This window comes from Haliaeetus albicilla, chromosome 19, assembly GCF_947461875.1.
Source record: "Haliaeetus albicilla chromosome 19, bHalAlb1.1, whole genome shotgun sequence".
Lineage (NCBI taxonomy): Eukaryota > Metazoa > Chordata > Aves > Accipitriformes > Accipitridae > Haliaeetus > Haliaeetus albicilla.
The window spans coordinates 6,358,448-6,372,689 of record NC_091501.1 but is presented as its reverse complement, the minus strand read 5'-3'; the positions used below and the strand labels follow the sequence as shown (position 1 = coordinate 6,372,689).

Sequence of the window (14,242 nt, the reverse complement as noted above, 5' to 3'; positions counted from 1 at the left end):
CCAAGAGCTATTACAAAAATCTGCCTTCAATTATAAAACATTAATTCTATTTTCTGTGGATTTACTCCACTTTCAACCTTACGAGCTCGAAGCGTTTGGCAACAAATATGAATTGCCTTTCAACACCACTCATGGGAAAGTCAGGCAAAGCAAGTTTAAGTGACACACCCAATTCAGTGGCACAGCTGGGAAAAGAACTTGGTCCTCCTCCTCCTCCTCCTCCGGCCCAGAGCTCCCTCTGGGCACAGGCAAAGGAAGACAGAAACTTCTCACCAAAGCAGTTTCAGCCCTGTTGTTTGCTCTGCCCGCAGCAGAGCCTTGGAAAAGCGTCTGCTTGTGGGGCTGTTGTTGGTGTGGGCACGATGGGAGCGTGGGGTAGCAGTGAGATGATGAAAGCCCTCCTTGAAGGAGCAGCTGCTGGGAGGGCTTCCCTGAAGCCCATCATCCCTCCCCAGACAGCAAACCCAGCTCTTGGCTTACTTTAGGCTCCTTCTTCAAAACCTTTACACCCCACAGTGGAAAAAGCTGCTCTGCCAAATCCTATTGCTAAGAAACTTCAACAGGCTGCATGACATCTCATGCCCTCCAGTCCAGTGAAGCTCTTAAATGCAACTGGGATGTGAGCAAGTGCTTGAAGTTAACTGCATTCTTCGGTTTTCCCTAAGCAAGGCTTGTAGGTTGCTCCTCCTTTCACTTGCTACTGCTCTAGTTGCCATATAGCTACCAAACAGCTCTGCTGCTTTCTAACTGATGGCATTTCTTTTGCAGCTATTCATAAACGATGCTCCTATAAGTTATACAAATGTTGCAACAGATAAAGGAATTATTCATGGATTGGGAAAAGTCCTGGAAATCCAGAAGAACAGATGTGATATTAATGATACCGTGATCACCGTAAGTGGTTCTGTTCGTATATATGTTTAAAGGCCCATCAGAGAGATCTATAGCCAAACACAGCTAAAATGTTCAGAATACATGACACTATTTCCCAGTAAGGAATGCATGCATTTTCAGCAAAAGGTATTCCTACCAGAGTTTTAGCATCTATTATGACTGCTTTGATGCTGCAATTGGTGTACTGACAGCCTGGGTAAAATATAATTAGAATAGCACAGGAATAAGCAATTTCTGAGCTGTAATCGTCAGAAAATTATAGCAATGCACTACTCTAATGCATCTTCTTAGCCAGACCACTTGTTTATAAAGCATACAGAAAGCAAAAAAAAAAGAAAAAAAAAAAAGGAAAATAAAATATTTTTAGTGAGGAAAAATGTTTCTTTTCATTCCAGGTATAGATTACCACTGCCCATACACATGAACTCCTCCTGCCCTCCGAGTAAAGCATTCTCCCCGTTTAGTTCCTTTTACATACGAAATACAAATGGTTTTACATTCCTCTAAAGAATAAGATGTGGTTTCCTCAAACTGCCAGACATATGTTCCCTTTGTCTTTTCTCCCGAGTCAAACAGGACAGCAAACAGGCAGCTTATGTCCCTGTTTATGGGGCATGCAACAAACCAGTCAAGGAAGACAAAATAACACTTGTGCTTCAGTTAAAGCAAATTTAACAGGCATGAACTTCTGTAGCTTAATTCTTTTCCTTGGGATACAGTCCCATATTTGAGTATATTTCACTGAAGTCTTTCCCCAGCTTTGCTCAGTCAGGTTCTTTGCACATGGTCCTTTGTTTTCCCATGGAAAATTATTTTCCCTGCTATGTTCAAATGCAGCAACATACTTAAACATTCCTTTAAGCCCTGCTAAAAGTAAGGGCATAGTTAGCTATACAAGAATAATATTAAACATTGTGTACTAGGTACAACACGTATCTAAGCATTTTGCAGAAACTGACCTTAAATGTGCAAATGAGTCGCACACACACATATATATAACATAGGACATACACACACAGAGAATCTTCCATTTCCAAGCTGCCTGTGCACCACAGGCAAACTGTGTCCAAGTTCAAGATTTGCCTCTTATTGTGCTTTTGATGGGGAGGCCTTTGGGAAGCATTGCTTTAGAAGAGCAAAGAGAAATATCCAAAAGAGCTTTCCTTCTCCTTCCCCCTGGGAGAAGGCTTCCCCTGGGGTGTCCCTACAGACCCACTGGTAGGGATGTTCTTCCTTGCTGAGCAGTCTGGCTACCCTCGCCACCTTTACCAAAAGGATTATCCTGATTATGCACCCTGAGGGCTAGGTTTAGAAATATAGCTGCAAACTATGCATTTTCTATTAAACAACCTGTCTGGAGCTCTATACAGTCTACTAACTACCTCCCATTTGTGCTGCTTAAGGAAAAGTGCAGAATTTGTTCGCAGCCATCAAGCTGTCCCCCAGGAACAAAAGAAATAGTAAGTATTTTATCGTTAGTGCTATTTTTTTAATCAAAACTAAGCATAGATGCATTCAATCCTGGTTTTAATATAATTGCCTCAGTTTCAACAAAAGTTATCATAGTTACTTCAGCCTGCTACATACATTACTTGCAGTCAATAGACTTGATCCACCCTGAGAGCAAGGGAGCAGAATCAAGAGCAGCTTAAAGGTCATTTTATCCTGAAAGACCAGTTTCTAGTATGCACTGGGACATGTGAAGCCTCCTCTAACAGCAAAGGTTACCTCTACCATGCAAAACCAAGGGAGTTGAGCACGGTCTGGAGTATGCTTGCTACAGGAGGAGTTACAGAAGCAGCTTTTAGCCCTTCAAATCAGAGATGTACAGAAGGGCAAACTCAACCTGGGCCCAACGATATGCTGTGAGTTATGGTCACAAGGAGACTTGGAGACTATAGAGACTTTGGATGCTTAGGTCCAACACAGGAAAACTGCAGACATTTAGCAGGTCCCTGTCAACCACGATAAGACCTAGAGTTTCTTGGCATCTAAATTTCTCCAGCAATGCCCCTCTGCTGTGATTATAGAAGTGTATTTTCCTTTATACATTTATTTTTTAATTAATTATGTCAGTAATAGGATTCCAAAGCACATCAAGTCCCATCTGCCTCATTAAAGTAGTCGGCTGGCAAAGCCAAACTGAAGTGCTCGTGAGTAAAACCCAAAAATATTAACATTTCCTTGACAATGAGCAGCAGGATGCTTATCTCAATCTTCTAACAAGTGTACAATGACAGCAGCAAGTCTTCTTCAGCAAGCAATCTTTCCCAACTGTGTCCAGACCTGGAAGATAACATTTCAACAGCTGTTTTTGCAGAACTTCGGCTTTCAGCTTTCCAAAAAGAATTAGGAAGAACAGGAAATGTGTCAGAAAAAACATAAATGTTTGTCAAATTTCAGGAAAAAATTCTGTTCAAATCTGAGCAAAGGCAGTATTAGACACATCTTTAAAATGCCACAGGGCACTGAGTTAAATTGATCATATGTTCACTAGCAGAAATCACTTAGCTAATGCATTTTTATTTCTAAAAGTATTTCCTTCATTCTCACTGTGAATGTGTGAGTCAGTGCACAGCACGCATAAAGTTAATGTCCCATTTTTTTTAAAACATTTGAAACTAGCTGATCAATATTACTCAGAAGTGCAGCTCTCTCTCCAATTTTTGTTCAGGCAGGGGAGAAGAAATACTGCATCCTCTCCGAAAACAACATGAGAACGTACACCATCCAGATCGGGTGCCAGCCAAAGTGTGCTAAAACCATCATTGTGAGTGCACCGTTTCTGTCACGGTAAAAGCCAGGAACCCCCATCACCCTCCTCATAATCCCCACTAAATACACACAGCCCTTCAAGGCGGTCCCTGACAATATCTTTATAGGCCTTTTATTCTGGATGCAGCAGAGATTGGAAGGTTAAAGGCTGCTGATGGCTGCAGCATAGGAAGGGCTGGGAGCTGATGCGGTGCAGAGGGAGCACAGGTTTTGGAAGGGTAACCCCACGCGTGCCTGAGCCCCGGCACAGTAAGGAGCGTGGCCAGAGACCAGCAGAGCTGAAACGCTGCTAAAAACCCAAATCTATCGTTCACCTCCCGCCGGCAGCCATCCCAAGAGACGATACCCGGCAGCCCCCTGCTTGCTACCCTGGTCTTGACCCTCAGCCTGGCATTTCTTGGTTTCCAGACCAGGGAGTGCTGCGCAGGTTTCTTCGGGCAGCAGTGCCAGCCCTGCCCGGGAAAAGCAGGGAACGCCTGCTTCGGAAACGGCGTCTGCCTGGACGGCATCAACGGCACCGGCACCTGCGAGTGCGGAGAGGGGTTTGTGGGCACAGCCTGCGAAAGCTGCGTCGGAGGCAAATACGGCCGCAACTGCGATCAAGGTACTGAGCACTCCCGAACCGCACAGGCACCTTCGCCAGTCTTGTCAGATGTCAAGACCTTCCCCTCAGACCTTCTAACCGTGTCCGTTCTAGATCCTGGAAAGGTACTTCACCCTCAGGGTAATAGGCCAGTCTTAAAAACAACATTAACCCCTTTTCTTTCCCCATTATGGTATTTTCTCTCGACTCCCTTCTTTGGAGATGGTGCCTCCTACTCTGGCACACTACAGCCTTAGAACAGCATCCAGGGAGAATAATCCTCCTTAGCACTGCTTTCTCACCAATGCTTTCCCATTAAAATACGGTTTTGGTCCCTGTGTTTGGGAATAGAGGAAAGATAAGCACATCTTGAATTTAGATTTATTCTGTAGGTAGAAGCCAATAGGCACAAGCCAAAGTGTTTCTTGAAATAGCCTAGAGCAGAAGGTGCCGCCAGCAGAAGCTGTCTGGGCCATGCCTCCTGCCCTGCCTTCCCCCGCTGCCCTGCCCAGGGTTTCTCCATCTCTCCCCGCAGCGTGCGCTTGCGTCCACGGGAAATGCAGCGCCGGGATCGACGGGGACGGCTCCTGCGAATGTGACGTCGGCTGGAGAGGGGTGACATGTGAGACCCGTAAGTGTCCCCTCTTTTTTTTCCTGCGGCGAGAAGCGAGCATTTCGGGAAATGCCAGAACTACAGCAGTGATCGGATCCCAGTGCACTAGCAGATATCCAGCAGCTTCCCACATGCACTGAAATACGGGTGACACTCCTCTGCTACAGCAATTAATCACCGTATTAACAGAGAGCCAGCTGAGATACCGCTCATGAGACTTAAATGCCTTACTTAGCTAATTCTCTACTTGTGTCATCCTGTATCTGTCCCAAAAGAATTTGTTAAGGCTATATATTTTGCAGAGCAGAGTTACCTAGCACATTTTGACCCTTGGATCAAAAGCCTCTCAGGTGCTTCACTAAATTGATTTAGCTATACAACTCTGGATATTAAATTATGTTCTTGCCAATAAAATTAAAATTCATTAGAGAATAAATCAGTTGGTGTTGGCTTAATACAGCTCCTATATCCAATAAAACTATATTTTAGTTAAACATAATTTAAATGTATTAAATAACTATTTCAGAACTCTATGTATAATATTATGAAATAAAAAAATGGTACAAGCACATTAATAATAACATTCAATATCAGTTTTTAAATTTGCTCAGGGAAAAAACAGTAATGAAATGAACATAATAGAGTTGCTATAGTTGCTATATCTGAGCAAATTTCAGTTCCTTTAGAAAACCTACACCTATACAATTAAACTAAAAATGTGCAAAACTCGCCGGACTAAATACAGATACATGACAACAGGTGAAATGTTTTTCTGACTGACTGACATGCCTCTTCTTCACAACTGAATTTCAGTGGTGCCCACTGCTCTCTACAGATGGAGTCTCTACACAGACTAAGAGCAGGGTTGCCTGGTGTACAACTCGGACTCCAGCTCTGCATGGTGGGAACAAAAGACTGGGAACTAGAAGGATGTTGACCCCAAAGTTTCTAATGCCAGTTTCTTTTTTTTTTCTTCCTATTGCAGAAATCAAAGACGACGCATGTAACGCCTCATGCCATACCAGCGCTAAGTATGTATGAAATCCACTTATGTGGAGGAGAGGGGGAGAAAAAGGGGATCTCTTGCAAGGCAAAAAGCATAGGCCACCTTGCTCTTTATGAAGACTTCTCAGCAGCATGGATAACACTCATGTTTTCCGCCACAGAGATAAAAAGCAATGTTAATGTAACATATTTGGTGAAGAGGTCAAAAAGTTCAAAATGTGCATGTTAAAGGGGGAAACAAATGGGGGGGGGGAGAGGGGAAGCAGGAGAAGAAAAAAAAAAAGTGAGACATCCTACTATGTAGTATACAAAGAAATGGAGCCTGCAGCACTAAAGAAAACAGGAGGTCAGGGCAAGACTGATCACAAAGGTGGGTTTCTGAGGTTGGCTTTATCTGCTCCACCTATTTGGCCCATCTACCACAACACTCATAATTGAGAAATGCCATTGGCACTAGGGACTTCAAAAAGCGCTGCATTTGGCAAGAAACAGCTCTCCTCTTTGCATCAAAATATAAAACAAAACAAAACAAAAAAAGCTCTCAGCTGTCCAGCACCAATACTGGGACACTAACTAGTTTTCAAAGGAGCAAGTCACCCCCATTGAGCCATTTACTGAAGCGCACCCACCCACCAGTGTTGACCAGACAGCAAGATTTACATTACCCAAGATATTTAAAAAACAAGGCAAGGTGGCTGGAAAGACTCCTCGTTTTCAGCCACAGCTCTTCCATAGGAGCAGAGAAACCAGAAGGGCAAACCCCCTTTCTCCCCAGATATAGATCATTCTCTCCCCCACGTGTTTGTGAACTGCAGTTCACAGCAGTGATTTAACCAGGCTTTTTGGCAAAACTCCACTCTTTAATTTGCGCAGGGGGATCCCACACATGCTGGCATCAAGACTGTGTTTCTGAAAGGAGAAGATGACTGTTCTTTCCCTAAGCCTTATCCATCCCCTCCCGTACCCCTGTAGGTGTAAGGATAGGCGCAGGCATGGCAGGAAAGGACGGGATCACGCTGGTTGTGTTGTGACATTGTCCCTGGGTGACATCAGGGAGCAATCCCTGTATTATACAGAGCTCACGGGGCAGTAAACCCACACTTGCATACAGAAGGGCAAACGTGAACCCAGAGGGCTCAGACACCTGGCTCCCACCTCTGGGCATCCGTTCTGCTGCATCCCTCAATAAATTGTGTGCACCCAAACAAACATTTTGGCACAGTTTTGGGGTGAGCAGGCATGAAACTTCTGGAGTTCTGCACGAGAAAATAGGACACTTGATTACCAAAGCGTGCCTTTTTAATACTTAAAATAATACATCCAAAATGCATTTGGAAAGCTTGGTCCAACTAGGTTCATTTTTATGGTTGTAACTACATCACACTATATGGTTAAACGCCTTGTTATTTCTATGTAACATACCTTCAGAACAATGGACAAAAACAAGGGCTGTACAGAAGACCTGACTACTTTTTTCCCTTTTTTTTTTTTTAATGTCGTCTCCCTCTTTTTACTTCTTTAGCTGCCTTCTCCTATCAAATGGCACTGCCTATTGCAAGTGTGCAGCTGGGTTTGAGGGGAACGGGACGTTCTGCACAGGCAAGTGGACTTTGTTTTTTCCCTTTTGGAAAAAAAACAAAACAAAACATGCTTGAAGCACTCTGTGGTCACGGTGGAGCTGGTGAGAGATGAGCACTTCCCTATGCACCAGTTAAAAACCAGGGATTGCTGCCAGTTTCCTCAAAACGAGCAAGAGCCCAACAGGTGCAGGTTCATATCAGACAAAGGGCTCAAAATCTCCGAGTTGCAAGGCACTATGCTAAGGGAGACCAGAGAAAAGGGAACATGCCGTGCACGACCAAGGCCCCATTGTTTGCAGAGTAATGAAACTCGGATTATGACTTTTACTCCTTTTCCCACAAAGCCCAGCAAAGAGAGGCCAATTCAGGGTACAATAGCACTTCCAGCTATTGGAAGCTGTATAGTCCTACCATTTCCTCAGCTTTCTGAACTTGCACGGATTTCTAGGGTGATAAAATCAACTTCTTTAGACCAGAGAGTTCTGAGAGATCCTCAGAAAGAGACAATAGCAGCTTATCCTAGGCATCCGTCCAAGAGTCTGGGATATCCAGACTTACAAAATAGACTGCTTCCAGCTACAGTGATTGTAATTAATTTTACAGTTGTTTTACTTAATCCTTAACCGATTAAAATACTAATGCTTTGGGGAACAGAAGCATATTTGTCTACCCACAATGGCTAGCAGGGTCCTAATCCAAGATTTTAGCACTCCTACCCCAGCTGCTTTCATTTTCTTTTCTGGCAGAAATCAACTAAATCCATTTTAATCTACTGATGGGAAATTCCCCAAATGCAGGAAGAGCAGGGTGACACAGGTCACCCACAGTGGCTCTGCACTCTCCCTTATTCCCCTATACAGGATTCCAGGGCAAAACCAGTTACAGGACAAGTCATCTCCCCAGTCTGGCTGTTACAGCTGCTGAAACAGCAATTTGGGGTCATTTGAGGCAAAAATTAAAGCAATGTTTGGGCTGATTTGATTCACACTGAAGATCAGAAAAGGCTCCCTCCCTGCTCTCAGGGTAACCCAAGCAAACTCAATTTGCAAGCCTCTGACTCATCCAAAGTTGGAGAAACAGCAGGAGTATCCATCTGAATAACACCCAGGACTTTTTGTCACAGGAGGACTGGTTGGTGTTACACTCTAGGCAGCCTGCAAGAGAAGGCATACGTCTGTGTGCAGAAAGACGCAAGCTAAGGGAAAGCTTCAAATGGTCTTTTAATCCAGAGAACGTGAAAGTGCCTTTTCGGTGCCCAGTTGGAATAGGCAGAATTGGAAAACTGAAAGTTACAGAAAGTCAGTCCTTGATGAATCCTTACCTTCCAGACTCCAGGCATCTTCTCAGCTTTCCCTCTTGTAATCAATAAGATGTAATAAATATTTGGTACTAATGAAGTTTATGACCTCTTAAATCAGATTCTGTGTTCAGAAAATGCTAGCAAATCCCTTTAAAACATAGAGACAGCTTAACCTGAAAAAGCAAAAAGCCATTTAAGCACATCAAGTTTAATCTGGGTTGTTGTCACTGCTCAGCTATTGACGCTTGCAAGACCAGCAACGGTGGCTGTTCTGCCAAGGCAGAGTGCAGAAGAACAACGCCCGGCAATAGAGCGTGTGTCTGCAACGCTGGCTACACCGGAGATGGAATAGTCTGCATCGGTAAGCATTTGCAATCTCTTATATATCACGTGGAGGAAAACTACAGGAGTGAGTTTTCCTGTAGATGGAAGATCCTTCTTCCACTATGACCCAAAATGCAGTTTCCTGATACTATAGACCCTGATGCCAAAGGCATCTCTACCTGCCACATGGTTGATATTACTTGGCAAACCATGCAACTACAGCAGTGTGGTGTGACACCAAAGCTTTATTAATAAGATCTGCCTCTCAGCAGAGATCAACCCATCTTCAGCAGCTTGATACACTCGTGCTCCTCTGACCACTGCCAACTTAAAGACTTTTAGGCACTGTTGTACCATACCTCGCCCAGGTATGGTTTTAGAAACGCTGACAGCAGAGTATTAGCCTTCACCAAGACAACTGCAAGGCTGAGATTGCAGACAACTGCAAGATAGACTGAGGTATTAAGTAGCTACGGGAATGAGTTTCATTGATTCACAGTTGTCATAAATCTGCATTCCTAGTATGCTCTACTTAAAATTCTCCCTTCCTGGGTTTTCAGAAGTCACTTTTTTTTCCCCCTGCCATTATACTGTTTCTCTTTTATAAAGAAATCAACCCTTGCCTGGAGAGCAACGGTGGCTGCGATAGAAATGCAGAGTGCACACAGACTGGACCCAATCAAGTGAGTACTTTGTCAGTGCAGGTAAATAAGACTGGCCAACTGTTTACAGTGGGTAAGGGAAGATTTCCCCATCTCAACTTTGTTTTTAAATGGAAAAGTGGATAACAAAAATTCTGAAGACTATATGCTTCCCTCAAAAAGCTATTTGAGGGGGAGTGCAGACAAACATGAAGAAAATTAATTTCAGTAAAACAAATCTAAAATTGCAGAGGAAAGCAGTGTTTTGCTGTTTCAAGAGCAGTTGTTTTTCTCCTTTGGGAGGTTTTGATGTGAAAACCTGACAGTTTGAAAGTATTGCCAGATAACTTTTCTTTCACTGTTACAGAAACCGTCCATGGAAAAATTCCATTTCAGACTAGCCCTTCTCCCAGCATAGCTCAAATGTATTCACAAGGAAACAAAGTGGCCTGAATCATAGTTCTCATGTAGGAGTTACAGCATACTGGCACCCACTCACTCCTCCGCTGTTCTGCATCTCCCATGCAGAAGTACCACATACTCTCCAAAGAAAAAGAAGTATAAAAGGACAAAGGGGGAAAGGAGAAACAAATTGGCGCAGGCAATCAAGTGACACAGATTAGCATTTCTATTTTTAGAACAGTTTCAGAAGCTGAACACCCTGATTGCAGCACTTCTTATCATCCCTCTATACTTTCATATTGGCTATTGGCAGGACTGTAATCCTCCCGCAAGCGCTGCACAACAGTATTTCTTCAGGAGCAATGCAGGAAACAGCAACCAGGAATGAGAGGCCACCTCGTGACTTCCAGTTGTCCAGGGACAGGGGGGCAATAACCCAGTCAGCCCTTTGTACCAATACGGATCAATTAACTCTTTGCCTTGACTCATTTGCAAGTCAGTACATTTCTGGTGGGAGCACAGAGCCACTTAACTCCTTCCCCATCCCTCTAGACAAGACAGGTGATGGCTATTTTCTTCCATACACCCTCACTAGGGATAGAAGTAGTACCTACAACATGATTATTTCTACTTCCTTACCCATGGGAATATAGTTAACGTCAGAGAAATAATAACCACTACAAAATCCCAGCGCTGTAGAGCCAAACTTAAAGGACAGAAATGCGTCTGCTTTCTGTAGGGCTTTCAGTCACCCAAGCGTATAAAACACTGCTATTACACTGCCTTGCAGTTTTATTTCTGCTGCAGAAATCTCCTTGAATTTTCAATCCCCTACATTCTAAATTGAGAACCGTTAAGCAGCAAATTGGAGAGGAAGATAATAAGAAAATTAACCATGTTAATTTTTCAACTTTGTGATAACTGCAAGTGCAAACCAGAGTAATCGTGACATGTCAAATGCATTATGGCTGCATGGGAAGCTGCCAGTAACATCAGGACACAATTCCAAGTGTGTTTTGTAGATCTGTTTCATCACTTAAAAAAAAAAATAGGGGAAGGGAAGAGAGGGGAATACCAATCTATGCAAACAAATGAGGGAAACAAATTAGGGGTTTAGCCTGTTTTGCCAGCAAGACAAGCAAGCACAGATGTCAAAGGGGTCATTTCAAATGACCAGGACAGCAGAGGAGAGATGAATAGGCAGGGAAAGGGCAGATTCAGCCTCTTGGAAATTGTTATTCCTCAATCTCAGTCCATGGTTGCTCATGCTGGCTAAGAAACTGCTGCAGGAGAGATGATATACTTTTAGTTTAATAAATTGCACACCATATCACTATGAAATAATCTGGCAAAAAAGTAAATTAAATATAAGTGTGATGAAAAAAAATCAAATATCTTTCCATGTATATACATTTTCTGGTTTTGCTTTGTAGGCAGTGTGTAATTGCTTGAAGGGGTACTCTGGAGATGGGAAAAGATGCACATATATCAGTCTGTGTTCACAAGTAAGTATCCATTTAAAGAGAGTATTTAAAGTCTTGTTATAATCATTACACTTTTGGATTTTGTATGCATTCAGAACTAAGTCAGGTATGCCCAGAATCAATTTACGTTAACTTAGCTAATCTTTAAATGTGCTTGGTTCAGTACATGCATTAGTGCTGTTGCTATTTCAGAAACTAAGTGTGCAGTAAGGGCTCTTCCTCGACCACAGCCTGGACATAACACAAGTGAGGGCCTGGACTCATCACTGAGTCTTAAAAAAAAAACAAAAAAACAAAAAAACCACCCCCAAAACCACCACACACTTCAAATCAGATCTAGAGAAACAGCCCCTAATCTGTAGTGGTAAAACATAAGTCATGTCTTCTCAGCAAATTTTCTGTCATTGCTAGAGTTCATATAAAAAAACACTATCTGAATTTGTGTTTGGGACACAGAGGGCTTACTAATATTTCAATTACTATTAAAAAAAAAGCAGTTTCTAGGCAAGACAATTAAATAGTTGGTTCAAATGATAAGAGAGAAGTGTGATCTACTACACGGTACCTGTAATGACAAAAAAAAAAAAAAAAATCTACAGTTCAGGTTGTGGATGCTCAGGGGCCAGTTCTAGCTGTTCTGGGAGACAAGTGATTGGGAACAAAACAGAACAGTCTACGGTAGATGAAAACACCTATTTTTAGTATTTTCCTGTCATTAAGTCCTCTGGTGCGGTTTGGGACCATATCTGTGCAGCCTGAACATGAGAAATTATCATGTGTCAGCATACACATCCCCTTCTCAGTCTGAAATTTTTCTTAGCCTGACCAGAGTAACAAGTCCTCACATTGCTGGGTGATAACCAGTGAAATCCGTGTTGGGGCAAAGAGGTGCTCAAGGCCCTGGGCTCTCTGGAGCAGATGTTCCCAGCGGAGGTCCCAGCCTGCGGGATCACCACGGGCAGAGCTCCCATGGGGCAAGTCAAAAAGCACAGCCCCTACGGCCGAGCACAGGCTGCATCCCAAACGCATCCCTGTGGATGCGGAGTGCAGGATAGCAACACTGCAAACTGCCGCAGAGGCAGCTTAGTGAATAGTGAAACAGGAGGGGAGAGGGGAGAATGGAAGCCTCTGCTGATGGCAAGGCTAAAAGAAAAAAAAAAAAAATTCTCCACACCAACCATTTCCCTTCTTTTCCTCCACAACACACAGCACAGGGCTTCCCACGGCATTCCTCGTTTTGTCCCTCACTTATCACTGCAGGCTGAGAATCAGCCACGTTCGTTTCACACGAGCCAACTCACATACTGCAAGTCACACATTTGCAAGCAACACGGCTCTCTGCACCAGCCACATCACTCTGCTTCTTGGCAAGCTGCACCAGGGACATATCCACTCTCCCGTGCACATTAATCCTTTGTGCTCCGAGCGCAGCGACAATAATTCTCACCCTCCGGGCCTGGCCTGTCAGCAGAGTTTCTCCAACCTTGAAAGGCTGCAGAGATGAAAGAGCAAGGGCAAAAACAGAAGCTGGAGGGAGGAGAGCTCAAAGTTATGATCTACTGCTTCCTATGATTTTGTATGCTTTTGCCTTTTCCTATGCCTTGTTCCAGCAACTTTGCTTCCAATTGGCTAATTATATCTATTAAAAAAAAAAAAAAAAGATAGTCTTGAAAACTGTTACTGTCAAACCAGGCTAATCTGGCTTCCCTTTGGCAAACCCCTGTGCGGCAAAGCTTCATGCGAAGCTACGATAAACCCAAGATTGCCAACAGTCCACCTAAAGCTAGCCAAATAAATAGCAAAAGCACCCAGACCCACTACTCACTACGACCTGTCAAGTCAGGCCCCACTGGCAGCTCCCAAAGGAGCTTCTGCTCCCACTCATGGTCCATGGGAAAGGATCTCCCAGATGACCAGCAACAGAAAGGACACCAACGAAACAAGCACAAGGAAAGAAAACAAGATGGATTCTCAATTTTTCCCAATTTGCTCTTAAGTCCAGGATAGAAACTTATTTGCAGACTGAGGCACTAGCTGGGGAGCACCCACTTGTGACCGGGCAGAGCTCTGAACCCCGGCACGCTGCTCCGGGATGAGGAACGTCTCCCCTCGGCACAGATTTCTTCCCGGGGGCAGGCGGCCAGGTGAGGTGCATCGTTGCTGCTCCAAGCCTTAGGTCGCACCGGTAGCGCACCCGAGGGCAGACAGGAGATGTTTTGGAGGAGAGCACGTGTGGCGGGTCAACAGGCAGCCCTGCGGTAATGCTCCTCCAGAAATCCAGGCTCCTAGCACCGTAAAAGTGATTTACGGCTGTAGTTCCCTTCAGTGTAAGTCAATGCTGCCTCAGCAGAGCGGCTAAGACTCGTCCCCAAGGTCCGGAATGAAACCTGCCTGGAAATCTTTTGGATCCTTATAACACCATGAACTGAAGATATAAGGAGGTAATCAAAACTACATCCTCTGCATAAAATGAGTTATTTCTTAAGAACCTTAAATGCTCTTTATTGTTTGCGAGAAGGTATATACTGCCAGAAGTTCCAGTAAGATCTTGTTTTGAAAAACTGTTGGGATTAAGTCTTTCTAAGCTATATACATTGGGGGAAAAAGTGGTGAACTAGAATTGTCCTGCAGACCTGGCAAT

General features: G+C 43.8%; 1 protein-coding gene across 1 annotated transcript in view; it reads left to right on the top strand.

Annotated features, from left to right (window-relative positions):
* The window catches only part of STAB2 (stabilin 2), an 87,747-nt gene that overhangs the window by 49,167 nt on the left and 24,338 nt on the right, over window positions 1–14,242 (top strand). Inside the window, exons 35-44 of the mRNA XM_069807455.1 lie at window positions 769–894; window positions 2,298–2,354; window positions 3,569–3,664; window positions 4,078–4,273; window positions 4,788–4,883; window positions 5,851–5,896; window positions 7,393–7,469; window positions 8,986–9,111; window positions 9,684–9,757; window positions 11,551–11,622. Of these exons, the coding sequence (XP_069663556.1) occupies window positions 769–894; window positions 2,298–2,354; window positions 3,569–3,664; window positions 4,078–4,273; window positions 4,788–4,883; window positions 5,851–5,896; window positions 7,393–7,469; window positions 8,986–9,111; window positions 9,684–9,757; window positions 11,551–11,622 (966 nt within the window). The remainder of the gene's footprint in view (window positions 1–768; window positions 895–2,297; window positions 2,355–3,568; window positions 3,665–4,077; window positions 4,274–4,787; window positions 4,884–5,850; window positions 5,897–7,392; window positions 7,470–8,985; window positions 9,112–9,683; window positions 9,758–11,550; window positions 11,623–14,242) is intronic.